The following is a 26,191-nucleotide window of genomic DNA, read 5'->3' as shown; positions in this document are numbered from 1 at the left end:
GGATGTGAAAAAGAGAGCACTTCCAGGAGAAGGGTTTCCAGGGTCCATTGCTCAATGCCTCTGCTGAAGTTGCTGACGAGGAATGGTAACGCACAAGGCTTCTTCCTTCGAAACTGCTCTGAGACATTGTCACCGCCCCGATGTTTGTCCCAAGTCCCAGTCACTGGCACCAAGTTCTGCTTTGTGATACCAACTGTGCTTGGGGTTTTAAGTGCTAATTAATGGCACTTTCTTCCGTGCCTAGGATAGAGCTTGGTCTCATAGTCCCAAATAGCAGTGACCTACAGTAGGATTCCCGTAAAACACCTCATTATGGTGTATATGGAACAAAGCAAGACAGGCCTCTTTCCCCGTTATTTCTGCTCTTGGTGAGCCCCTTAAGCGTTACACGTCTCATAACAATCATCATCTTTACAATTGACACTGTACTGCGGTATCTGAAGACAGGCAGGCTGTACTATTGGTACTGTATGTGGACAGTATGTAACACCACGATCTTTGCTTGTGAATGCGACACACAGTGACATATCACAGTATAAATCATGCTCCCCTCAGGCAAGCAGATGGCAATCCAATAAATATTTACAGGATGAGCCCCCTGAGGTGTATCAGGTGGCTTTATTCGTCATTCATGCACACACCACCGCCATACTTCTGCATCAGTGTCACTCGCCCCGCACAGAAACCCCCGGGGGCCTGTGGTTGAACAGGGGCTTTCCCCAGCTACTCCCAGGGCAGCGGCCCATGGCGGCACCCTCCGGCGGCGGGGCCGGGCCTGGGGCCGGGACCGGGGCCTGGGGCCGCGACCTGGGCCGTGCCTGGGGTCGGGGCCTGCGGCCGGGCCAGGCCTGGTGCTGGGGCCGGCGCCGCCGCGCTCCTCCCCGGCTCCGACAAGCGAATCTTCCCGGGCTGCTGGCGGCCAATGGGCGCCGCTCGGCCCGGCCCCCCGCGGCGGGGAGGGAGGCGGGCCACCGCACCGCCCGTCCCGCCCGTCGACCCGCTGCCGCCCGGCGTGCCGGGAGCGGTAGTTCTTGCGCTGCCCCTCTGTTCCCTGGACCCGCAACGCGGTGGGCGGCCTGAGAGACTACAGCCCCCAGAAGGCCGACGGGATCCCCTCACGGTCCCGCCGCCCTCTCCCCGTCAGTGCCTACCATCCCCGGCGAGCTCCGCGGCGGCGCCGGCGGGGACCGGGAAGGAGAATCCGGCCCGAAGAGGGAGCTGGGCCGGCGGGGCGCGGCTGCGCAGAGCGTGGCTTCCTGAGTGTCTGGTGGCGGCGGCCATTTTGTGGTGCTTCCTCCCTCTCCTGTTCGGGCTGCGGCGTCGGGACCTGGCGAGGGGGCGAGACGGAGCGGGGGGAGTCGGGGCCCTCACCCTCACCTTCCCTTCGCCTCCCTGCGCGGCGGAGCCCCCCTCCGGCGCTGCCCGCGGGTGCAGCTGAGAGCGGCGCTCGCCCACCATTATGGAAGACGACGGGCAGCCCAGGACCCTGTGAGTGGGGAGGGGACGGCGGGGAGAACCGCGGGGGCCTTCAGGGGTGGGGAGCGAGGCCCAGCGGGCCCGGGGCGGAGAGGGCCGGGGCGAGGCGGGGAGCGGGATGCGCTCCCGGAGGCGTGCGGGGCCGGGCCGCGGCGGGGCCGGGGGGGTGCGCGGAGAGCGGGCCCGGGGAGGGGGGTGGGGGGACGGACGGGACGTGGGGGTCCCGGGGGAGCGGAGGGGAAGGATGGGGATGAGGAGGGATGGGGGGAGCGGCGGGGGGAGGCCGAGGAGGGGAGGGCGGCAGCGGGAGAGCGCAGCAGCCCGGGCGGGGAGGGCTCAGGCTTGCGTTGCGCCGATTCGGGGCGAAAACGGGGGGAAACGGAGCTGCCGCCGTGGTGTTGGCGAGAGGGAACGGGGGGGTTTGGCTGGGGCCGGAGCCCCCGGTGCCCGGCCGGCGGGGACAGGGCTCTGCCGGGGTCGGGCCGCCCGTCCCCCCGTCCCCTTCCCGGCCTTAGGAAAGTTCTTTGTGCTCTCCCTGCGGTGGGTGGGATGGGGGGGCGGGCGGGAGGGGAAAAATCCCTTCTCCCTCCGGTATTTTAGAGTGGAGCCGTCTCTTGGGCCCTGGCAAAAGAAATAACTGTATGTTGGCGGTGTCTCTTTAGGCAGTGTTTAATCATTTGGTGGCTGTCATCTGTTTTCTGTTTAAACGTATAAATTTGAGCCTTTTTTTTTTTTGGTATGTGTTGAGTTCTTTTCAACTCTGCAGGTATGGTTTTGATGAGTTTTCTTTGTCCTGTTGGCTATAAGTGAGGGGGAGTGTGGGTTACTATGTGTGGTTAGGTGCTTGAGAGCATGTAATTCTGCTCTTGATTATTTTAATTAGTTCATAGATTTTCAGTTCCCAGTTGCCAAAGGATGTTGTTAAATCCTGCATGAAGAGTCCGGTGTTCAGGCTCTCCATAGGAGAAACACAGCTCAAGACAGTGCAAATGAAATCTTTATCTATTTAGGTTTTGGGACAGTAATAATAGCCTTCAGAAAGGCCTTCAAAGATAATTTGGATTGAAGGACCCTTTAAAGAAACTACTGAGAGAGAGTAAAATATCTCTGAATTTTGTTTCCGCTACCAAAATGATGACTTGGCATTTAAGGCTTTTCAAGGGAATTTGTGTTTTTCCTCCTTCTTATGTCTGCAAAAGTTCTTTTCACTTGTTTATGGTGTAGTATAAGTTCTTACTTAGTCCTTGCTCCCTGAGATTCATAGTTTAAATAAGCATATCTTAAATGCTTTTTGTGTTGACTACCCGAGTGGTCTGAGTTTGCTTGGCCCTGATAGTGGATGTGATTTTCAGAGTGGGAGAGGAGGGAAAAGGGCAAAGTTGCAGAGCATTTTACTCAGTTTTGTTTTCAAGGTTCCTCTCTTCCCGATCGGCTCCTCCTTTTCGAAATAAGTGCTGGACCTAGACTAAGTTTTAAAATGTTCTTTTACTGCTAACAAATGGGGGGTTCTTACTAACGCATCCATAGATGCGTGACCTGACTTATCCCATAGTCACTGACAAGGAAAATACTACATTTGTTCGAAGATGTCTGAAGTAGCATCTCTACAGCTGCCCAGGATATTTTATTGCATACATGTGACTCTCTGTTTAATTTGTCAAACTAATAAACAGCATATACATTCATTTCCTAGTAGTTTTGTAGTAACCACAGTCAAGTAGGGTTACTTTCCTGTAGTTATTTGAGGGTTTTTCCTCATAGAACACAGAAATTCTGCTGTAGCATTTCATATGTCTCTTTCTTGTCCCTATTTTATCTTTAAATTCAGAAGCTGTATTTTAAAGATTATTGTCCTGGTTAATACTTCTCATGTACAGCAGTTATCACTCGTATAAATAAAACTCACTGGCCTCCAAGAATAACCAATAATATTGTAAGTTGAACTCCTTGTTTGTTTTTGTTTGTTTGTTTTCACGGGAGGTGGGGGGGGGTGTGTGTGTGTCCTGAAGAACAAATGTTTCCGTAGCGATTTGACCACATGCATAAGCTCTTGGTTGATAGTTTAAGTGACACTTTATGAATGTCTTTGGTATTTCATTTATTCCTTCAGGAAATAAAAATTAAACCTGTAGGTTAGGAAGGATTTTTCCTTTTAAATACTTGCAAGCAATTTTTTTTTAATTATAAAAAGGAAAACCTACCTAAAAAAAAAAGCAGTGGTAGGAAAACCTACCACTGCTCACCTAACACTTACACCCATCTTAAATACCTCAGGAATAATAATTGTTTCTATTTGCAGTACTTACAGGTCTGTTATGTTGTTGTCAGTCATGAACCTCTTAAGAATTCAAAATATTTTCTGAGGCTTAATATAGAAAACAGACACCATTTGCTTTTTTATTTCTCACATTTCATAACTCGTAGGCCTTTATAGAAATGTGAAGAGTAACATTATTCTCTGCTAAAAAGTTTTCCCTACTGCTCTAAACAATTTGAAGATAACTTGAGAAAGGGAGGCTTTTTTTGTAGGATTTGTCACCCCCTCAGTTCAGACGTGATAGAGAAAATTCACAATGTGTAATTTTCCAGCTGGTCCTAAAATGAGCTGTGGGCTTCTGCATTTATTTTTTTTATAGAATACTTGAAAGCTTTGTTTTCTGTGAGTGCTGTAGGATGTCATTCCATCACAAGCTATATCAAAGTCCATTTTCTACTTTAAAGTGGAAACTAAGCTATCAGAAGCTTAACGCGTTGCTAATGTTATTGGCCCTCGCTGATAACTGGAAGAAAAGTTCCAAATTTGTGTGTTCTTCTTATTAATGGTTAGAAAAAACGTCGTGAGCAGTCACTGAATACCTGCAAGTTGTTGTATCATTAGCCTTGCCCTGGTGTATTCTGAGCATGGTGGAATTTGGATGGGGTGCAGAAGTCAGACTTCAAGCTGTGAAGCAGGAGCTGGATTCTCTTCTCTTACACTTCAGTTCCCGTGTAGAGGAATATTGTCTGTTAGTGGAGTCTTCAGAATGGGTTTTTCTTGCTGGTGTTTTATCCCCAGTAGCACTGGGCAGAGATACTACTAGAATTTCTGTGGGCTTTTCACCACATCAGTTCCCTTATTGCTTATTGTACTTTCTTCATGTAAATACGGAATCTGCCATTTCTTGCATGTTGTCTGTGTGAAAATACACTTATTCTTTCCTCAAAGTATTATGTAGGGGAGTTTTGTGGATCTAAGAGCAGTGGCTGTAAATGTCCCTTTCTTCCTTACCTGCCCAGGATACAACGAAAACCTCTTTACCTTCACAAAGAGGAATTTTTTTTTTCGTTCAAGCCAAAGAGTTAATTTCTAAAACTCATTACTTGCTGATATGTGCTTCTTCTATTCTTTAGATAATTTTATAAGATCTCTGAATTTCAAATACAGTTTCTTATTCTTTGTGTTGTCAGCAGCATTCAAAAGTGTAATGTACTGAAATTTATATCAGGGGATATATATATGGTTTGGGGTTAGGGTTTTTTTTCTGTGTGCTTATTAATTGATATTGAAGTGCTTCAGACTTGCAGAAGGGAACAAACACTATTGCCCACACGTAAAAAGCCACAACTTTTGCTGCCCTGTCATGTTAACCGAGACAACAGCCTATAAAAATATAGTAAGTGCTGCTTCTCTGTTGGATTTTTATAATTCTTAAAAAGTTTGAATAATATATCCTCTAGAATGTAACAAAACAGAAAGATTGAAATACTGTGTGATAGCACATTAAAAACCATGTCTTTTCTTTTGCTGTGGTTCTGCTGATTTTGATTTCATAAGGTAGAGTAGAAAATACTATATTATGTTATATTGTGTGTAAATTGAGCTAGAAAGGGGAAAACTGGGTGCCCCAGTAGGCTGGTGGTGTGTGGCAGGTGATTAGCATCAGCTCAGGAAGGTTTGTGTTTGCAGCGAGGTAAGGTTTCTGTTCCTAATGTGTTGAATACGTTTCTTTCCTTAGTTATACAGTATTCAGACATTCTACACTGAAGATGTTTGCTCGTGTGTTTTTTTAAATCATCTTTAACTGTACTGAAGGAGGTGATGTTACTGCAACCTGCTTCACTTAAAGACATGAAAGTAACCATCCAGTCTGATTTTTCTAGTGTGTTGTTTCAAATGTGTAGAGGTTTGTATTCCCGTATTTCATGTGCAGTTCAAGAGATTTGGGTCTTTGTGGATGTTGCCCTCGTTACATGAACCTTTTATTGTGAAGTATTCTCAGCGTGTGTATTATTCATGCGTCAGTGTTACCACCTTGTGGAAGGTATTAATGCCTTCTGATGATGGTAATATTGCACGTCAAGGCAGTGTTTATCGTATACATTTAGATAATTAATGGACCGCTAGGACTTTACATCCCATTTGAATCTAGCAATCAGGCAGTCCAGAATTATGCTGCTGATTTTTATGAAGAGTCAACCTGTGTCATAGCTAAAGTTTATGAGGCAATGTTCTCGCTCACAGCTATCTTGATGAAGAGAGAGTGGTATTGGAAAACCACCTAGTATCTCTTCTAGCAGTTTGTGTAATTTATCTTGCCTTAATTGAATAGATTTCTAAGGAATGGCTATTCCTGGCTTTTTTAATCAGACTAAGAGGAATTCTTCGGGTTGCTTTTCAGAGTTCTTGCATTTCCAAAATACATACTAATATTATGCAGAAAAAGCTGAGATTTTGGTTTTCTAGAGTGTTAATTGTACTCCTTACTGTATCTGATTTTGCAGTAGGAATAAATAACATTAATAGGACTTCACTGTTTAATTTTCTGTCAATGCTACCTTATAGGTGCTTATATCAGTGTGCCGTTAAGGCATGGTGTTAACTAATACAGCTCTACAACATACAGTACCAGTAATAAGTTCACGGCAGCACTGACGCTTTATGTGGGAATTCCTACTGATAATTATATTTTCCATCTGATTTTAGTAGTATCTGCAAAGTTAGTATTTCCATTTAAAACTATTAGTGATTTACAATTTAATCTCGGTGAATGATTAACAAAAATTTAGGGTTTCAGAGAGAAGGTGTGGATAAATGTTTAACTGCAAAGTTTTCAGAAGAGAGAATGGCAAAGCCAGTGAGATGGGCGAGTTGCAAGACCTGTAATGGGAGTTCTGCAGTTTTTAACTTCTTTACTGAAATGCTTCATAACAATACAGACTGCGAATGTATCTTCTATTAATTCATATGTGTTTAGTAAGAAAGTATTGAGTACGTGAAAGCTTTTAATGGATGTTCTTATATTCAGGTGTTGTGATACATAAGAAGCTCCCTCTGGATCTTGTAGCATTTAAGTCCTGACTGAGGAAGTGCAGAGCTGTTTCATAGTTGTCGTTATTCTTTCAACATAAACAAAAATGCGTTGTGTGGTGTTCAGATGAAAACAAGCAGTGTCCATTTTAATGTTACTGAAGCTGGGGGAAAGTCCAGTTGTCGAACACAGAAATAGCTTTTCAGAATATTATAGGGAAGCCCATTAAGCAAAAGTGTGCACTGAAATTCTGTGCTAAAAAGAATTTGGCTTATGCGTAGACTTAAGAAACACTGATTCACGTTTGTGTTTGCTGAAGTGTATTAACAGCTCAGGCTGACTTTAGTTTACTGTATTATGACATTCTCTTATAGGTCAGAGTCAAATGAATAAAATGTGTATTATTTCAACAGCTAAATCACAGAAATTCTGCTCGTGTTAGTGGTTGCATTTGAATACTTTGTATTGACAAGCTTATTTGTAAAGATAGCGACTGTCCCTGTGCTGATGATTTGAGTTCTGTTGCTGTGACAAGCCTTTCTTTTAACTGATCACTTTGTTTACAATGTGATTACAAATTAGTCACTTTTTTTTTAAGAATTGGGTTTTGCAGGCACGACTCTTTCTCATCCAGTGCTGTGACCTGGTTTTACTTTTTGAGAGTGTAAAATGTAGCAGGGTATCTGGAAGTAGTTCTAAAACTCTGTTACTGGATTTCTGGCTATCTGGATAAGTCTAGGACTCCGTCTAAACTCCATAGGTATCTCAAAACTTGGAATTAGTTCTATGGTTTTATGAATAAAAAAAATGAGGAAGTATGGGTGATATTAAAATAAGACTGCCAGAATTTAGGGGAGTTTTACAGAGGTGGTAGCTGTTGAGAGAGATTCCTACAGCATAAAGCTGCATAAATTGCGTTGCCTGTCGGTGAGTGGGCTGGTTTTCCAAATGTTCAGGAAAACAGAAAAATTGAGTTGGTCGCTTGCAAGGCAGCACAATTCCTGTCTGAATTCCTGCTCCTGAACTAATGGGAATTAGATGTGGGTTCATACCCAAATTCAGAAATAGCCTTGATTAGATGCTCCGTGGGAAGGGAAGCTTAAGACTTCATTGCCCGGTTGGTTGCTTGTTCTCCCCAACATTCTTGAGCTGTGTTCTTCCTGCTTTTGACATTTCTCTGCCAAAGAAATGACTGGCACTAGATGTCGGTGTCCGATATTATGTCTGAATCAAGCTTCGTGTTCTCAGTTGTGTGGCCAACTTTATATTAGAAACCGCCTGAGTGCTGTATCATGCACTGTATCATGAAATAATTTGTAAATGCTGTCTTTAAGATACCTGGGATATTTAAAGGGAGATTTTTCGTAGTCATTTAAGATTTTAAAATCGTAATAACATTTGAAAAGATGAAAACTTCTGTTTTAAAATATTGGTTTTTTGTTTCCTTGTGTAGCTATGTAGGAAACCTCTCCAGAGATGTGACTGAAGTTCTTATACTTCAGTTGTTCAGCCAGATTGGACCATGCAAAAGCTGTAAAATGATAACAGAGGTAAGGCCTTCCACATCCAGGGGGGTAGCAAATATCGTGTAACTTGGGATAAAGTTGTGCAAAATTAATGGAGTTGGGGGCTTCTTTTGACGTTACTGGTAGTGAGTTTTTTCAGGTTGATTGTGTTTGGCTTTGGGGATGACTTTGCAGAAGAGACCTGTTCGCTACTTTTGCCTTTTTACCAGCTGATGATGAGATTCCACTTTATTTAGAAGATTGTTACCCTCTCTTTTCAGAACCACGTTGTTCTGATCATCAGACACCTTATTGTTTCAAGTGTTATTCATGGCTGTTTTGTACATTTTCCACTTTATTTGAACATGAGTCTCAGTAATTCTTTTCCCTCTCAAATAAATGCTTCTTCACTATGGATGAAAAGTAAAAAATCCTTCAAAATGAGTTTGCTCTCCCTGAGCACTTTGTGTACCAGTGCAAATAGCTCGGCTGCACCTGTCTGTTTTTAAATTAACTCTTTTCTTGAAACAAAGTGACAAAATTTCCATAGTATTCTAGATAAGGTCTTTGTACAAAGTGTTGGTAAGTATTAATACTTTCTTCTCTTCCCTTGTAAATAAGCAGATACATTCAGGGTTGGTAGCGGTTTCTGGGATCTTCTTGTCACATCCTAGGCAACTTCTCACTCCCTGGTATTTTTCCTTCCTTCTGCATTTATAACTGATAAACTTCAAGCAGGCAGGGGCTAATCAGAACTTTTGCTAGGTTTAAACTTTGATTCTTCAACTCTGTTTTTCTGTATCCTCTTTCTACTTTTTACTACTTCTTATGCTTTCTACTAACTTGTAATTACAGATTTCCTGAGTACAGCCACACTATTTTTTTGTCAAGATTGTTAATTGAAAGTATTAAAAGGCAAGTCTTGCGACCAGACTTCTTCAGGAACACTACTAGTAGCTCCTCTGTGGTTGTCTTTTCCTTTCAACGTGACACACTGCTTTTTTGGAGGCTTTAGCTGCTTATTATCCACCTGATGCTTGTTTAATCACTCTCATCTTTGTCTTAACTAATAATTTCTCTTGTGGCACCTCATGAAAACTTTTTACCGAAGATAAGAGCTCTGCCATATTTTCTATAGGTTTATTGAAGGAAGATAACTAAACAGAGGGATAACAGAGCACAGTTGTTAATTTTTCTCTGAAGAACCGGTTTTGATTGTCAGATGCTCTGCAGAAATAAGGTACTGCTGGTCCAGCCTTTGGCTGATTGAGAGCTGTTGGCATCAGTTTGACTTCTTGAGAACCAGAGGAGAAATTCCATTGCTCCTTTAACCTTCATTTAGGCTTTGTGGTGTTAAGATTTTTCCATAAGCATAGAACTAACAAGTGAGACGTCTTTATGAAATAAGTAGATAAACAAAAAGCTACTCGCAGCTATATTCAGTTGTCAGGAGGTGACTGCACTAGGCTGACCTCAGCACCTGTCACCCAGCAGTCACCAAGTGCAGGTTGGACTCTGCTGGAGCCGGCCGGCAGCTGCGGCGATTTTAACCATCAAAGTACCTGTCCCTGCTCCCCATCCTTCTCATCGCTGCGCTGTGAACTTCTCATAGGCACTGACTTACAGTGAAGTGGTTCTTTCCTGTCCATTGAGAGGCTTTTCTCATGTTCGGACAAGTTCTTAGCACTAAAGACAACCTCCCCACAATCTAAAAGTGCACTAAATCTGCGGAGGCCTTAAATGGGTTTCCCAAATGTTTTAATTGCAGCAGAGAAGCAGTATGGGGAGAGGGGTGAATTAAGGCTTACTGGTTTGGGGCATCTGGAGTGAATGTGCTTTTAGAGCACTTCGTGGCCATTCTGACTTAAACTCTTTTTATGATGCTAGGTATTTTCTCTCATCTGTTCATTTTGCATCAGTTAGCAACAGCTAGTACTAACAGTGTTCAGGATGACTTCAGACCACATGATTATTTTAGGTATATAAAGGTCTTGTGATCAGTTCAGCTGTGAGATCTTGATAGCTTCCCTTGTTCAGCTGTAGACAGAACTATATCTGCAGATGTACAATCCAGTTTTGTGGGGCAGAATTAGAATTTCTTTGTCCATATAAGCGTGTATGAATTTTCAGAACTTAAACAGTAATATTGGTAAAGGCCTACTCCTAACTTGTGTTAGAGCTCTGCTCTTCCAGACACTGGGGGAGGTTGATATGCAGGAATACTGATGCCAGAGCAGTTTCTTTACGTGCTAGACCATTTTCTGTCCAGGCAAGAAATAATTTGTTTAGTTTAATATTAGTGTTTATCATCTTCTGGTCCATGTATGTGCAGAATGGAAGATATTTTGGTGTAAGGGTCTAGTTTTTACAGTCGTTACACCTTTTAGGCAAATTAAATCCAATATTAAAACTGGCATTCTAATAATCATTTCCACTCTAACTTTTCTGAAAACTTTTATGTTCTTCACACTTAATACTCTGATACATTTAATACTTCAGTGAGCTTTATTTGTCAGTTAGTGTTTTTAAAGCTGATTTGATAGGCCATCCTACCAAAACAGGTGATAAGCCATGATTTAACAGAGTAACAAGCAATCAATATATTTTTCCCTCTTTATTTAAAGGGATATTTCCCAGTTGCTGGGTGTAACATTTTTCACTTGAAACTGAGTATGTGAAACTTTTAGGTTGCTGTCTGCTAGCTATTTTCAGACCAAGAAAAGACTTCTTAAGTAGGAGGAGAAAGAAAGCTGGCAAAAATATATCTGGGAAGAAACCTTTCAAGCTTTGAGTATATATGTGAGGCAGAAAACGTTTTTGTTCTTCTCTCCGTTCTTCCCCTTTTTCCCTGACTTCCATCCAGTCTGCAGGTTGCTTTTCTGGTAGTTAATTTGTTTTTAGTTTAGTAAACTTAGAGTATGGAGCCCTCATACGAAGTAAACTACACTTCAGAAATTGCTAGACCTTTAATAAAAAGTCCATCTTAATAACTCTTGCATTTAAGTGTAATGTCAAAGGCTATTTCATAAATCTAATGCAAATCATTCTTAAAGTTTCTAGCTATAAGTAATATATTTTCCTGGATTTTCTTCTCAGCAACCCGATAGCAGAAGGGTCAACTCTTCTGTTGGATTTTCTGTTTTGCAGCATACAAGCAATGACCCTTATTGCTTTGTGGAATTTTATGAACACAGAGATGCAGCTGCTGCATTAGCTGCTATGAATGGGAGAAAAATTTTGGGAAAGGTAAGTTGCTTACATTGTAATCTTACATTTAAGGAATGTAGGTTTGTGTAAAAATATTAATAACTGTGGGGCATTCATTTTGTTGCAGATGTTTACCAAGGTTAAATATTGTTACAATCATATTTTTAAAATACTAATTTTTAAAAGTAAGTCTTGTTAAGGAAACATCGTTTGTGATGTTCTAACTATGACATTGAGTGATATGTAAACATTGGCAGTTGTAACCCACCCTTGAATGAACTTATAAAGTGGAAGAATTTTGTGAATTTATACTAAATCTTATACTTATTTTCAGGAGGTCAAAGTAAACTGGGCAACAACACCAAGTAGCCAGAAAAAAGATACATCCAGTAAGTAAAGTAACGCCACGGTATCACTTCTACGCAAATACTTCACAACGTGGTAATAATTTATCATAAATACATTTAAACATAACTTTTCTCCTTCCCATCTTGTGTTTAATAGAATTTTGCAAACTAATTCTTCTGTTTCTGCTTTACAACTGGGGAAACTGGAGTGGACAGATTAAATTGCTGCTGCTCATCAAATGGAATCCTGGGCGTTCCTGGTTCCCAGTGCTGTGTGCAGAGCATCACTTTCTCAGGAGTTGAAATTTTAGATAGCAGTTAAATATTTGATTAGTAAATTATTTATTTTCAGATCACTTCCATGTGTTCGTTGGGGATTTAAGTCCAGAAATAACAACAGAAGACATCAAGTCAGCATTTGCTCCTTTTGGTAAAATATCGTAAGTATCATAATAAACATTTCCAATATCAGTTAGAAAATAGGACAGTGATAATTTGTTTCTGAGTTGAAATGTTATTTATTATCTTTTTAGATAACTTTTCTGATGTTAATTTCCTTATGTTGGGTGGGCGGTAAAGAAGGGTTGTTGTTTCATCTCAGTATCTGTGTCGTGATTGTAAATACAATAATGTAATTGTGCTCCAGTTTTGCTGAAAGCAATGTGCTTTTAACCTAATTCATATGCTAATGTCCTTCAACTTCTTATTAAAATTTAATTACTGCTCCTAAGTGTGACTTTTTGTTGTTCAGAATGTGTACTGTACAGAGTAGTGACTTGACAACTGGTATATGTTGCATCCCCGGTATATTTTGTGTGCATTCAGACTGTGTTTCGTAGGCAGGATAGAAAACTGGGCAATTAGAATATCGTTTAACAAAGCAGCTGGTTGAATAACTTGGGAACGTTCTGAAAAAAGCTAATACTTACGAGAATGAAATCTGCTTTTTTTGGATGATAACAGGGGATGAATTAAGATGATAATATTTAAATGAGGGAATGGTGGATTTACAATATGTGCACATTTCTACCAGTTAAGAGAATGTTTCTTTAAACTTCTCATAGATAATTCAGGTGATACAAAATCACCTGGTGTTTTAATTGAATATATTTAACATTACACGAATCCTTGTGGATGCTAAAGTATGTATGTCCTTAAGAGTACTGCTACAAAAATAGTCTGTTAATATACTATCAGTTTATCTTTATAAAAAAAACTTTCAAAGTTGCACATGAACGTTTTTGTACTACTTTACAGGAATATATTTCTAAGAACAAAATTCTTATTTTTCTCTTGTTCTGTACGCATATTTTTAAATGAATCATAAATCTTATTTCTTACCTCTGCTATTTTGTTTACTTTGCTTTTTGTCTCTTTATGTGGTAAGTAGTACTGTTTTAAAAATCAATTTAAAGAGAGTAATTCAGGTTTCTGTTTCTCGATCTATATTTATACCTGAGACCTGCAGTTTTTCTAAAGTCCAAGTCACAATTAAAAGTAATAGCATTCTGGTTATTTTGCAGAATTGCTCATAAGAATGGACAGGATCTTGAAGGCTAACTGCAAGGAACTGTGCACACTGGAACTCAGTTGTAGATTTTTTCTCATTTCTATTTATTCTTATTATACATTATTTATATATACATATTTTAGTATTTACATTTTAACATTCTATATTCAGTGCAGTTCTATATTTCCAATCATTTTAACTTACTCACTAAAATTTCTGTGTAAATTTGTTGTTTTCGTACTGGTGTGCTTAGCATTGTTGTTAGTTTTATTCTCCTTTCTTAAATTTCTGAAAATGTCAATTTTTCAAAATTTACAGCTACCCAAACTCCAAAATGATGGTAGAGAATTGACCGAGAAAAATAAAGAAATCTGTTAACAGGCCATGTATGCCTTTTAATTCCTATTTTTTCCTCTTTTTCGATTTTTTAATATTTCATATATTTTGTATCACTAGGCAGAAGACATTTAACTATTTAGAAAATGCATGGTAAATTAGATAGAATTGTTACAGTAATTTATAGAACAGTAAACCTTAGAGGACCCTAGCCAATAGACTATTAGAAAAGGAAACTTTGTTTCTCTTATACTTCAAACTTGAACATTCTAGTTTTAGCCAGTATAGGTTATGTGGATAGGTTGCATGTTTATTACATGTTATTTTTTTTGTCCTACTGCTTTTTTCTAACAGGTAAAGAAGCAATAGGGAGAGTTCAGGAATGACTGTAGTTTTAGGGCTAACTGAATTTATAAGAAAAAATTATGCTCACAATACAGTGTGTGTGGTTCCTTTTAGTTTTTATTTTGCAGGTTATTAATATTACCCTCATATAGCTGTGCTTCTTTTCACAGGGACGCACGGGTAGTTAAAGATATGGCAACTGGAAAGTCAAAAGGCTATGGTTTTGTATCTTTTTATAACAAACTGGTGAGTAACCACAATGTAGATTTAAAATAGTTGCCTGTTTTCCACTTTTAGTTTTGCCTCTCTTTATGTATTTACTGTATATCAAATGTTCCAAAGGGAAATAAATTCGCCTCTACGGGACAAATTTACTTCTGTTTACTTATGGTTAAAGGTTGAAACAGTTCAGGTGACAGAGATGCGATGAGAGCATGGTGAAGAAGGGTTGGAGAACGTTGTGCAGGAAGATTCCTGAGCATAGAAAGCTCATTTGGGTGCGTTCAGGGTAGTTCAGCTTAGTCTGTGGAAGCACTGAGTTGGGTGCCTGGTCCTATCAGTAGCACTTTGGGTCTCTTGGCTGAAGCACCACCCCAGGTCCACTGGGGTTCCCTGTGTTAAGGTAGGAGCCCTTGTGAAAGGGCATCCTAGAGCCCTCAGCCCTCAAAAAATGCAGTGCCACCCTCTGCGGTGGGGTTTGGTCCACCCCAAAGCTCAGTCTTTCTGGGGACCTAACCCAACCAAGCGTGTCATACTCTCAGTTATGGATGGATTTATTTCCTGGAGCTCTGCATCTTGGTAAAGCTCTTGGGTGGTCCTTTGCTTGAGTTGGTAGGGCATCTTGAAATCTAAGATGGTTCTTTGTATGGGGTAATTAATTTGTGGCTGAGAGTTGATTCTGTGCTTCTAAAGCATTTTGCTTATGCATATTGTAAAACTGAACATTGTTCTTGATTTTGAGTTGGGTGTCATTAGATAACGCATAATGTTATCTATGCTTGGGGAAAAATGCTTCCAACAAGTGACTGGTATCCCTTTCTGATACAGGTATTAAAGATGTTATTTGTAGAATTTAATCACTCTAGTACTGATAAAAATAATTTAAAAAGTAATGCTATGCCCTACCATTTATAGCACAACAATTGACTCAACAAACTATTCTTGGTAATTTGGAAGTTAAATGTTTGACAGCATAAGGAATTTGTGAAAATTAATTGGAAAATTGAGCTCTGTGTGTTTAAATGTACATTTAGGACAACGTGGGGAAACTGTAAATGGTTTTCCTTAAATATTTTGCATAGGAAAAACACATAGTTAAGGCTTTTAGACATATAAGGCTGTTTGTGTGGTCAGAAGTCCTACATGTCAAGACTCTTATCTTTTGTACCAGTTATCTGGAGCTGAATCTTAATCGGAAGAAAAAGTTGGAATTTCTTTTCCTCAGATTTGCAGATGCCATAAGATACTACAGCTAAATGCCTTGATTTAGTGTCGTTTTCCACTTCATTTATTTTGTGTTGCAGCTCAAATACACAAGTGGAGTAGATGTCTTATTGCCTTGTACCCCTCTTCCCTTATCATGGGCTTGTGTTTGATTTCCGTGACTGTAGGGGAAATGCTGTAACAGTCACATGGAATGCAAGTTCCTTTTAAGACTGAGCTATAAAAGCTCCCCATTTAAAATCTGTATTAATTCTACAAAATCAATGGGTGAATTCTAAATGTAATGCTAAAAAGTACTAAAATTTATGTCCTGATTGCTGGTCGTTCAAACAGCAGCTGCACCTCCAGGGCTATGGCACCACCATCCTGAGCTGGTAGTTTAAGGCCCATTTTTCAGAATTTATTGCCATCCTGCTAGATTTGGGGGGTGAGATATGGTCCCAGAGTTCAGGTACTCCAGCCTGAGGCCTTCATACCCACCACAGTAATGAAAACATTAAACTCCTACATCAAACTGCAACAGTTATGGCATGGACTCTGTTCCATTTTTGTCATGGCTATGATCCTCAAGACTGGCAGCAGGATTCATTAGAGCTAGTTTCCTTTCCTGATCAGTTTGTAACTTAATCATCATGTTTTGGAACCGAGGGTACTTGAGTAAGTTTGGGGGTTTTCACTGTCTGGTGGTTTGGTTTAGTTTCTTAGTGTTTGGTTGTGTTTTTTTCTTATTGGTCATCTTTCATAATTCCTTTTTTGTATTTATGTATTGTCTTCAAAACGAGCACTCTGTATAATTAAGACTTAGGAGGATCAAGGTTCTGAGTTTTTGTGTTTGAGTCTGTTACAGCGTTGTCCTGCCTCGCACTGAAGGCTTGGAGCGAGCTGCTCGCCTTTCGCTTGTCCCTATGTTCTCTCTGTCCCTTGTGCTTGGCGTTTTCGTTCTTAAACTTTGTGCCCTTGGAAAAGCATTTCAAACATACATACTATTTCAAAGCAATTAGGGGAAAAAATTGCATTTTTCGAGTGTTAGCAAACTTATCCCTTCCTTACTAGATGTTTCAGCTTAAGATGTAAACTTAAAGATTGTCTTCTAATCGATGCTCAAGATGAGAAGTTAAGCCACGTGGGCCGTGGACGTGTGTGTGTGTGTGTGTGTGTGTGTGTGTGTGTGTGTTCATACAATGACTTGAATATTTAGAGAGCTTCCAAAGCAGTCTGTGCTCGGCCATACATTGTGTGCCTCCAGAGGGCAGAAGAGAGGATGGGACGGGGTGGGGGTGTGTGCAAACAATAAATAAAAGAAAACTTAGATGCTCAATCAATTTCTATCTCAGCATTAGTTTCTTAGTAACTACCATTCAGCTTTCCCAGAACTTAAGATTTTTCTACCTAAACTTGCCCTGTTATGTTGAGTGCATATTAAGATTCTGAAAAAACACATTTGGATCTTATTATACAATGTATTTTTGCAAACACGTACAGCATGGTGTAAGTGTTACTTGGGTTGCACCTGAGAAATTTTTCAGTGATTAAAAACTGAGCCTTCATCTGTTACTGTTAAATACACCTTTGTGTATTGGATTTTTAATACAGTCAATTGACAAAATAATTTGATTTTTTTTTTTAACAATTAAAATTGTAGTAGTTTTATTTCAGTAGCTGCTTCTGGCATCTGTATGACCTTTGTATTTCTTTGGGCAGCCTTCAGATATTCTAATACAGATGCCTGTTGTGTAAAGGTAGTGTATGTATGATTGTCGTTGGCTTCTAACCCGTGTGGAGAAAATGGGAGTGGGAGGAAGGTTTTCCCAAATCGCTTGTGAGGCCCTTCTCTGATTGGCTTCATGTTACTTCAGTTTTCACTGCTTGCTGTGGTTGTTCAGAATTCCATAGTCTTTTTAGTACCGTTACTGGTTTTGTCAACAGGATTAAGTTTCTTTCTCAGAATTAGACTCATACGTACTTCTTATTTGGATGTGTTATAATAATCTTTATTTTAATCTCTTTAGGATGCAGAAAACGCTATTGTACACATGGGAGGCCAGTGGCTGGGAGGCCGCCAGATCAGAACTAACTGGGCAACACGGAAACCACCAGCGCCCAAAAGTACACAAGAAAGTAAGGCCTTCGTGGAGTGCTGTGTTGCGTTTGCTTTCCTGCACATCACTGCTGTTGCTAAAATCGTGTTACTTAATTACATATCTAGCTTGACTTCCAGATCTTACAGATTTTTTTGGTATATTATGTCAATGTAGTGGTGGCACTACCTGTCTGTCATAAAATATTGAATGTGTTTGTTAGATGTAGAATTGATACTTGTGTACGAGGTAAGTGTCTGGCACTCTGTGGTTACTGTTAACCTACTGCTTAAAAACAGCCTTTTCTTTTTATAGATAACACAAAACAATTGAGATTTGAAGATGTAGTAAATCAGTCAAGTCCAAAAAATTGTACTGTGTACTGTGGAGGAATTGCCTCTGGGCTAACAGGTAAGATTTGGTTTGTTGTGTTTATTATTACTGACGCTTTTTGGATACCAAGATAGTTACTAATTCAAAAACATTGTATATCGTAGATCAACTTATGAGACAGACTTTTTCACCATTTGGACAGATTATGGAAATAAGGGTGTTTCCCGAAAAAGGTTACTCATTTGTCAGGTATGGACAAAGAAGAATAAAATGTGTGATTTTGTTGGTGTAGTAATGTTTCATCTTTCTGTAATATCACTTGCTTGAACTTCTGCTGATACATTAAAAGCTGTCACCGCATGTTCATAGAAAAATTTGGAACTTATAAAACTGCCCACCAATCTTTTTACCCGAGAAGATGAGTATCTGTGAAAGCAGGTCTTTTTCTCTGGATTTCCTGTATGTATGGAGTTACTGGTTTTTAACAATCAGGTGAAAGTACTGCAAATTATGACATATTAGTTTGTTTTTACATTCTTTAGGTTTTCAACCCATGAAAGTGCAGCACATGCGATTGTTTCAGTTAACGGAACCACAATTGAAGGACATGTTGTTAAATGTTATTGGGGTAAAGAATCCCCTGATATGACTAAAAACTTCCAACAGGTAATGGCTTTTTAACCTTTTCATTGTATTACAGAAGCAATTGTGTATATACCTGTCATGCCTTCCCAGCTGTAACAGCTAAGTTTTGTGGTAGAGTTCTTATGAAATTCCATGTTCTGTCTCAGTTACGTTCCAGTTGTTCATCAAATTGGGCTAGTGATTTTGATGGAGTGTCTGTTACTGTCTTCTGGATATGATTCAAGATAGGGAGAAACTTTGAGGTAACGCTGATTCTTGCTAGTTCACTAACTGCAGACTAGGTGACTATCCAACTAAGTATTCCTTGGTATTTCAAACACAAATGCATTTTTCAGTATAAAGATCTCATTAAGTCACAGCGATGTCTTATTTTTCTGATGTCATTATTGTTCGTTTTAGCCCTGTGATTCATACAGCCAAAAACATTGCCTTCAGCAGCACAAAAGGAACATAATCCAGCTCCAGAACCTGAAGCACTGTCAATTATTCTCTCCTTAGGTGGATTACAGTCAGTGGGGGCAATGGAGCCAAGTATATGGAAATCCACAGCAGTATGGGCAATATATGGCTAATGGATGGCAAGTACCATCGTATGGAATGTATGGCCAAGCATGGAATCAACAGGGTTTTGGAGTAGAGTGAGTAATCGCATTTAATTTTTTAGACCATTCCAAGAATGTTATATCTGAGTTTCAGGCTTATTTGGTTCAAAGGTTGCCCAAGGTTTCAAGCCTTAGGCGGACTCTTACGTGCTTTAAAGCTCACGTTTAAAGATTTCCATGGACCAAATCGGGGTGAGTCGCTCTGACCTGTACTCGATCACACATTTTATGTGTATGCATGTTTTGAGACAAAAGGCACAAAGACCTTCTTCTGTGGTAGCGTTTTGGATGGTGGTCTTGTCGGATATCTAAACATTTTCTGGATTCTGGCTTGAGGCAGTGAGTACTGGCGAGTGTGAGCCAGGGAACCCAGGTATTTACCTAGAGGGGTTATGGCCCTGGGGAGAAGGAAACACATACTGACAGTGCCAGAATTTGGGTGGGCTTTTAATACTTGATCTCTTGAAGACTGAAGTCTTCACAACACCTTCTTGTTTGAACATTCTTTTAATATAACTTATTTGTTTACCTAATTCTTCATTATCTCTTGCCAATTAAACATATTAAGCCTTGATAAACCTGTCACTGGTATTCATGCCAGTTTGGCGCTGGGAATTTTTTGCATTTCTGTGTCACTGATGGTGACTTAAAGCCTCCTGTGTATGTACATGCTTTTGGAGTTGGTTGTCCTGTGCAACACAAAGTCTGTGGGGCGCTTTTTTGTTCTTTGTTCTTAAAAAGCTTGTGATATTTTCAGGAACCACATGTGGCACTTAACCTGTATTACTCATTAAAGAGAAGAAAAAATTGTTGTATTTTGGTATTAATAGTAGTGTAGGGAGTATGTTTTTATGTTCTTTTTTTTAGTCTGTTGCCTTGCAAATAACTTGAGTACCTTGCATGATTATTTTCCTTTTCTTTTTTTTTTTTTTTTTAACCATCCTGTTTCTTTTTAAGCCAATCTCCATCTGCTGCCTGGATGGGTGGATTTGGTGCTCAGCCTGCCCAGGGACAAGGTGCTCCTGTAATACCTAACCAAGCTGGATACGGTATGGCAAGCTACCAAACGCAGTGAGCTGGGACTCTGTTTAAAAGTGTGTATTTCATGATAGGCTGCAGTTTCCAGTGACATTCTGAAGACTGGAATGTAGACAATGAAAAAAAAAAAAAAAGAAAATATTTATTTTAAAAATGGAAATGTTTGGAACCTTTAGCACAGCTTTGCTTTGGTGAAGGACACAAATGTCTTCTAGTTCTGCCTTTTTAAGTTTTTGTTCATGATGGATATGAACATGTTTTTCTTTGTGTACAAAAATTAAAAATAAAGTCAATAAAGACAATTCTGACTACAAATTTTGATATAGTAGGAGAAATGACTAATGAATTTGATCTTTAGGTTACCATTCCATTTTTTTTTTTTTGTTCTGTCTTCAGAGTTTTATATCACTGTGCTTTTTAAGAGAAATGACGTTGAAAAACAGCAAGTTGCTTTTAGTTGAACACACATCCTGAAATAAACTGTGGACCAATCGTTACAACCTGCTAGACAGTATTGATTTTTCAAGAAACCTGTGGGCATAGCTCAGAAAGTGTATGTAGGTCTTGGAATAATTTTTTAAAAAAATATTTAATTTTTCTACACGCTTAAAGAAAACAGTCTGATACAAAGAATAGCTCAGTCTGATATGAAAAACAGTACTGTCTGAGTAATTTCACATAACTTTTACTGTCCACATTCAGGCACACATTAAAAATTTCCAGAGCTGGTTTGCTTATTAAGACTGTAGTAATTTGCATTTAATTTTGAGAAGTAAAAATGTTTTTGCAAGTATGTTGTTTGTATTCAAATCAGACAGTCATACTTGTGCTTTTACATAAAGTTTGAAGGCTACAAATTGTAAATATTTCGTAATTACAGTGTTTCAAAAGCATGCTCAAACCTAGAAGTAGCAATGTAATTATTCAAAGTAATACTTAATATACTCTACTGCTTGAAATGCAGTAGATTGACAAGAATGTGCAAGACTGACATTTCCAAAGTTGGCTATTATGTAAAGTTACATAAAGAACTATAACAAAGAGCCTTAATTTTAATTTCATAAATCTTTAATGCATCACCTTTTTGTCATTAGAAATACGAATTTTTTGCTTTACATTATTTGGTATGTAAATACCTTGGTTAACGACCTTGTAAACCTATTTCAAGGTTATTATAAGTTGTATAGTATCTTGAGTGTTTTGAAAAATCTTGATGTTTTTTAAGTCTAGAAATATTTTGCCCAAGAATTTTTTAACAAGATTGTTAAAAACATCTTATTTTAGAGAATATTCAATGTGCCATTTGGTAAATGGAGATGCAGTTGAAACAGTACACTGAGTTGTGACTTATTTTTAATTAAAGTTTTTGTCTTTATGGGTGGTTTGCATGTGATGAACCTGTACAGAGGCTGGGTTGTTTGTGTACTGAGTGTGTAAATGGATAAATCATGAAGATGTTTAAATGGTATACTTGGGTTATTTCTGAATTATTTTATGGATACATTGATATAAACTGCCTCAATAAATTTGAAGTTGAAAATGAATGTAAGTTAGATATAAGTACTGTGTCTTACCCGTGACAGCCAGGGGGTGCACGTGTTTCAGCTGTATCCTGAAATACACTGAGGCAGGCATAATTTAAAAGAAAAAAAAAAAAAAAAAAAAGTAGGATTTGCAGTGATAGTTTGATGAAGCAAACTTGCATTTTAAAAGAAACAGATTGATTTTAGAGATGATAGTTCTAAATGAGTGTCTGAGCAGCTGCATATTTTACCTTTTCTGTTTCTTACCGTGCAGGTGTTGCAAGTTAGAATAGAGTTTGAAATGGAAACTTGCGGTTTTGTTCAACCCAGCCAGGTCGTGCAAATAACTCCACCTAATGCTGTAGCAAATCACGTGAGGTTTTGTTCCTCCTCTTCTACTTGACGTGCTAAATAGTACCTTGACTTTTAGATCAGGTTGGAAGCGAGATATACTGGGAGAGCAGCTTAGTCAGTGGCTCAGCTGTCCCCAGAGATACTTGTCCCTCTGGGCACCTAATGCATGCAATAGCGACTGAAGTTAGTGTGGAACCAGAAGTGCTTGTGATGACAGAATCGGCCCTTTATCTGTTTCTCCTTTATGGTATACGTAGTGTTTTTCCGCTCAAGTTAGGGATCTTGGCTACAGGACTTTTTGTTTTTCTATAAATTTTGTATATATGTGTATATCTATGCGAGGATCGGCCTATACATTGTAGTTTGGGAAAAAGTCACAAGTAAGTCTGCATTTTTGTTACACTTACCTGGTTTAAAAAAATAATCACCAGTCAGTAGATACATGAATTGCAAGTTACTTTAGGATTTCTTAGTCTTCACTTGAAATCTGGGGTTTCTGCATAATTTTAGGTGTTTGACATATGACTGTGTCCTGGGTGCATGCTGGTATGTAAGCAGTGTGTTCTTTAGGCGCTACTGAAGATTTAGATGATGCAAGTACATTGCCACATAAACACCCATGTAAATGGGTGTAAGATTAAGGCAGTGATCTTTCAGGTCTCAAAGTGTAGATCACCTTAAATCTGATGATTTAATATGCCTGCTGTAGAGCTGGGCCGTACCTGACCTGTATTTCAGGATGAACGATAGGATATACTTTCTCATTTAAGTCTGTTGTCATGGATTTTTATACAGCTTTTCTTTAATGGTGATATTTCTTCACAGACTGCTCAAGATATGGGAGTCTCCAGTGTCCTTCAGTGTTTCTATAGCACTGCAAGGAAGAGTTGTAATTTGGGTTGCTTTGTACTCAGTAGCATTCGTAAATGCATCACTGACAGTTTTTTGGCACCAAAGAGCCTCTTGCACCGTTACTGCTTCCCTGAGTGACTGTTACACGGGTGTAATTTGTCTAACTACAGACACCAACCACTACCTAACCCCTTGCCGCTAGGATTTGGATTTCAAAAAGTATTGATCTATCATGGCTTAAGTTGATGCGGGCAACCTGGAGCAAGGTTGTAATCTGCGTTTGCAGAAGATGTTCAATAAAAGTGAAACATGATAAAGGGCTTATCCTGTATTGTCATCTGTCAGAACATTGTCCCTCTTTGCTGTCAAACTGACAACAGGCGTACGAGGCTGAACTTGTAAACTATGCACTTGCAATCATGTAAAAGATGTTTTATTTAAAGTCTTTTCATACAAAACCTTTTTGTATTTTGCAGAGTTGCGGTAGTAAGGCTGTAAATCTAAGGTTACGTGTAGCTTTTCATCGGTCCTGCTTCCTTGTGTATATTTGTTAACAGTATTTTCAGACATGCTCTCCCCTGTAGAACCATCTTCCTTACTGAGGTCACTTCACCAGACAGTTATTCACTGGATCGGAGCCATTTCCTTTGTTTCACTCGCCGAAAAAGTCTCACAGTGAATAAGGCTTAGTTTTGTAGAAAATTAGTGATTTGTTTTTCTTGTGTTTGTACACAAGGAAGCAGACTTTAAACTGTATGGACATGATTAGTGTCTGATACTTATTAATTATCCGACTGTTTTTGAACAAGGGCACAAGTCTTTGTTTTAATCACATGGAACTGTTTCCTGGTCAGCAATAAAAGATTTTGTTGCACTGTTCTTACATTGCAAGGTACAGGCAATCTTTTATTCAGTATACTTAAAAAAAAAAAAATGGATGGGGTTTGTAAAGAACTGCTTTGTTCCAACTTGAATCTTTGTGTATAGAGACCGTTTGGGATCCGGATTGCTGCTGTAATATCTGATCATCGTGGTGCTTGTTCAGCATCGGTAGATTTAAGGGTTTTACTGTGTAATAACGTTTCTGTTCATAAAAAGCTCAATAGCTGCTGGGAAGGTCTTTGTCGTGTTTCATTTCAGCCAACTTGCCTGAATCCAGTTGATTGTTTAAAAAAATAAATTAAGAGGATACTTGTGCTTTTCACATGGATAAAATCCCCCCCACACCTTTACCAGCACTTCAAATCAAAGAAAATGCTGAAATGTTTTTACTATATGTTTTACTTTAAAAAGAAATAGGACTTTATGTTGATGAGTGAACACCGATTCTGTCATCTTTCTGGGGCTGTGTGCTGATCTAGACCGTGGATGTGAACAACATGCTCTGCTCACTGACATTTAAAGGGTAATGACTCAGTTAATTTGACATCAGTAATGATTATTTGAATACAAGTTATTCTTACTTAAATACACAGCCACTCATGCTTTGATTAAAGCTGATCGAAATCTTCTTGGTTATTAAAGAATTCCTGATACAGTGTGGGAAGAAACATTGTTTTACCTTGTATCTTAGTATTCAAGCTGTCAGTGAGACATCAGGGGTGCAGAGATGGTATTTGTTTAGAAGAAAAACACCTTAATGGAGTTGTGTTGGGCCTGAATTCAGCGTAAGCTGACTTTTCTGTAGTGATGGGTGATAGCATTTGAGTATTTCCCTTTGAAAACAAAGGCTTAGTCACTATTCTCTGCATGAACCCAGGTTCTCCCTGATCCCAGATAGTTGGTAGTTGTCTTTCCCAGCCGCCTGCAGGGAAGGGAGGAGGAGGAGAGGGGAAAATGGTGAAATGAGGTGGTACTCACGCCAGACTAGTGAGCGTGATGCAGCAGCATCAGTGCCAAGTCATGTTGTCAAACATCTTTAAAATCATGACAGGTTTACGCAGATACTGCAGCAGTATCTGAAGGATTGTGATCATTCAGGCACAAACTTGCTTTATCTCCTTGCTTAGAATAATGTTGCTTTAAAATTACAAAAATAGAAAACACATAACCTTTGGCCATTTTCTTTTTGGTTCCTGAGAAAATAGATGCACATTAAACAGCCGAGCTAGGATGCATGAGTTGACTAAATAAATAAAGAAAAATTCAAGGAGCAAATTGCATTAAGCATCTAAATTTGTAGACCTTTGCTTAATTTAGACCTCTCGGCTTGGCATTCTGTTGTTTGCCTGTATTGACCCTTCTGGTTTTATAATTGAAGTAGATTGAGATACCCGCAGCTGCTTGTTGACTGTCTTCCCATTCTCTAAATGTGTAATTTCTGGCGCAGGGGTGGGTAGGAACTGAATAAGAATCACAAGTTACCACTTGAAACACTGAATAATGCTCACATTTCCTTGATGGAAATTGACTTACTAGAGCCAACTCTGTGGAGGTTTAAATGTCATGGGTGATGATGAAAAGCCACCATCCTCCATTTGAGTAGCTGGTTCTTTGACCTTAATAAACGGAGAATTATTATTAGGGTGCTGTTAGGTGAAAAATGTTCTTTGTGGTTTCTTTGGTCCTTTCAACGAAGCAGATCTTTTTCATTCCGCAAATGATTTGTTTCCTTTAATGTTGGGTTATCAAGCGTGATGGGAAAGGCCAATTGATACAATTTATTGCTTAGTTCAAATCTCCCAATTCAGATACTGACTGCAGGGAAAATAACCCTCTTAGTTATTAAAAGGACCATTTAATTTTGCAATATACCTTTGTAGAACCACTTCTACTTGAGTTTTCCTTGCACCTGGAAGCACAAGGAGGCTTCGTGAATCCACCTGAGACCGTAAAGATGGAACCAACCTCTTGGAGCTGCCATTTACGTGCTACAGCTGCCGTGCCGGATCACTGCCATACAGTCAAGTGCTGGAAACATTTATGCCTTGCTGCTTGTTTGGTTTCAAGTGCAAAGCTTGTGTTCTGTAGAGAATAAATCTGCCCTGTACATTTGCAAATATTCAGAGAAGGCTGAGGTTGAACATTGTTTTCTGAACTCTTGATATCTTTGAATTAGGGCTTCTTTGATTTACAGGTATATGCTATGGTTTTGTAGGAGAAATCTCTGTTGTATTTGTGACTAAATGTCTTTAAACATGGCTGGTTTCAGACAGACTTTAAACAAAATATTGAGTGTTTCTAGGACACTATTCCTAGATGAATCTTGCCTCCTACCTGGAGTTATGTATTTTGTGGAATAAGGATGTGAAAGTCCATGAAATTCCTCTCAAATCGCTTAAAAGGGACGTTTTCAGAAGTGAGTAAAAT

General features: G+C 39.4%; 1 protein-coding gene across 4 annotated transcripts; it reads left to right on the top strand.

Annotated features, from left to right (window-relative positions):
- Positions 1–1,258: 1,258 nt before the first annotated feature.
- TIAL1 (TIA1 cytotoxic granule associated RNA binding protein like 1) lies at positions 1,259–23,755 on the top strand. 4 transcript variants are annotated; one of them, XM_074159150.1, is made up of 12 exons: positions 1,259–1,488; positions 8,218–8,314; positions 11,417–11,515; positions 11,811–11,865; positions 12,176–12,263; positions 14,185–14,260; positions 17,467–17,575; positions 17,851–17,946; positions 18,033–18,117; positions 18,411–18,534; positions 19,012–19,151; positions 20,073–23,755. In XM_074159150.1, the coding sequence occupies exons 1-12, from the start codon at positions 1,460–1,462 to the stop codon at positions 20,188–20,190; spliced, it is 1,116 nt and encodes a 371-aa protein (XP_074015251.1). In that variant the 5' UTR covers positions 1,259–1,459; the 3' UTR covers positions 20,191–23,755. The 4 variants fall into 4 exon arrangements, with proteins under 4 accessions (XP_074015251.1, XP_074015250.1, XP_074015249.1 ...); XM_074159149.1 differs by having other exon boundaries at positions 1,310–1,488; positions 18,411–18,540; XM_074159148.1 differs by having other exon boundaries at positions 1,460–1,488; positions 11,366–11,515.
- Positions 23,756–26,191: the final 2,436 nt, after the last annotated feature.

This window comes from Numenius arquata, chromosome 15 (genome assembly GCF_964106895.1).
Source record: "Numenius arquata chromosome 15, bNumArq3.hap1.1, whole genome shotgun sequence".
Taxonomy (NCBI): Eukaryota; Metazoa; Chordata; class Aves; order Charadriiformes; family Scolopacidae; genus Numenius; species Numenius arquata.
This window is presented reverse-complemented; position numbering and strand designations above follow the sequence as displayed.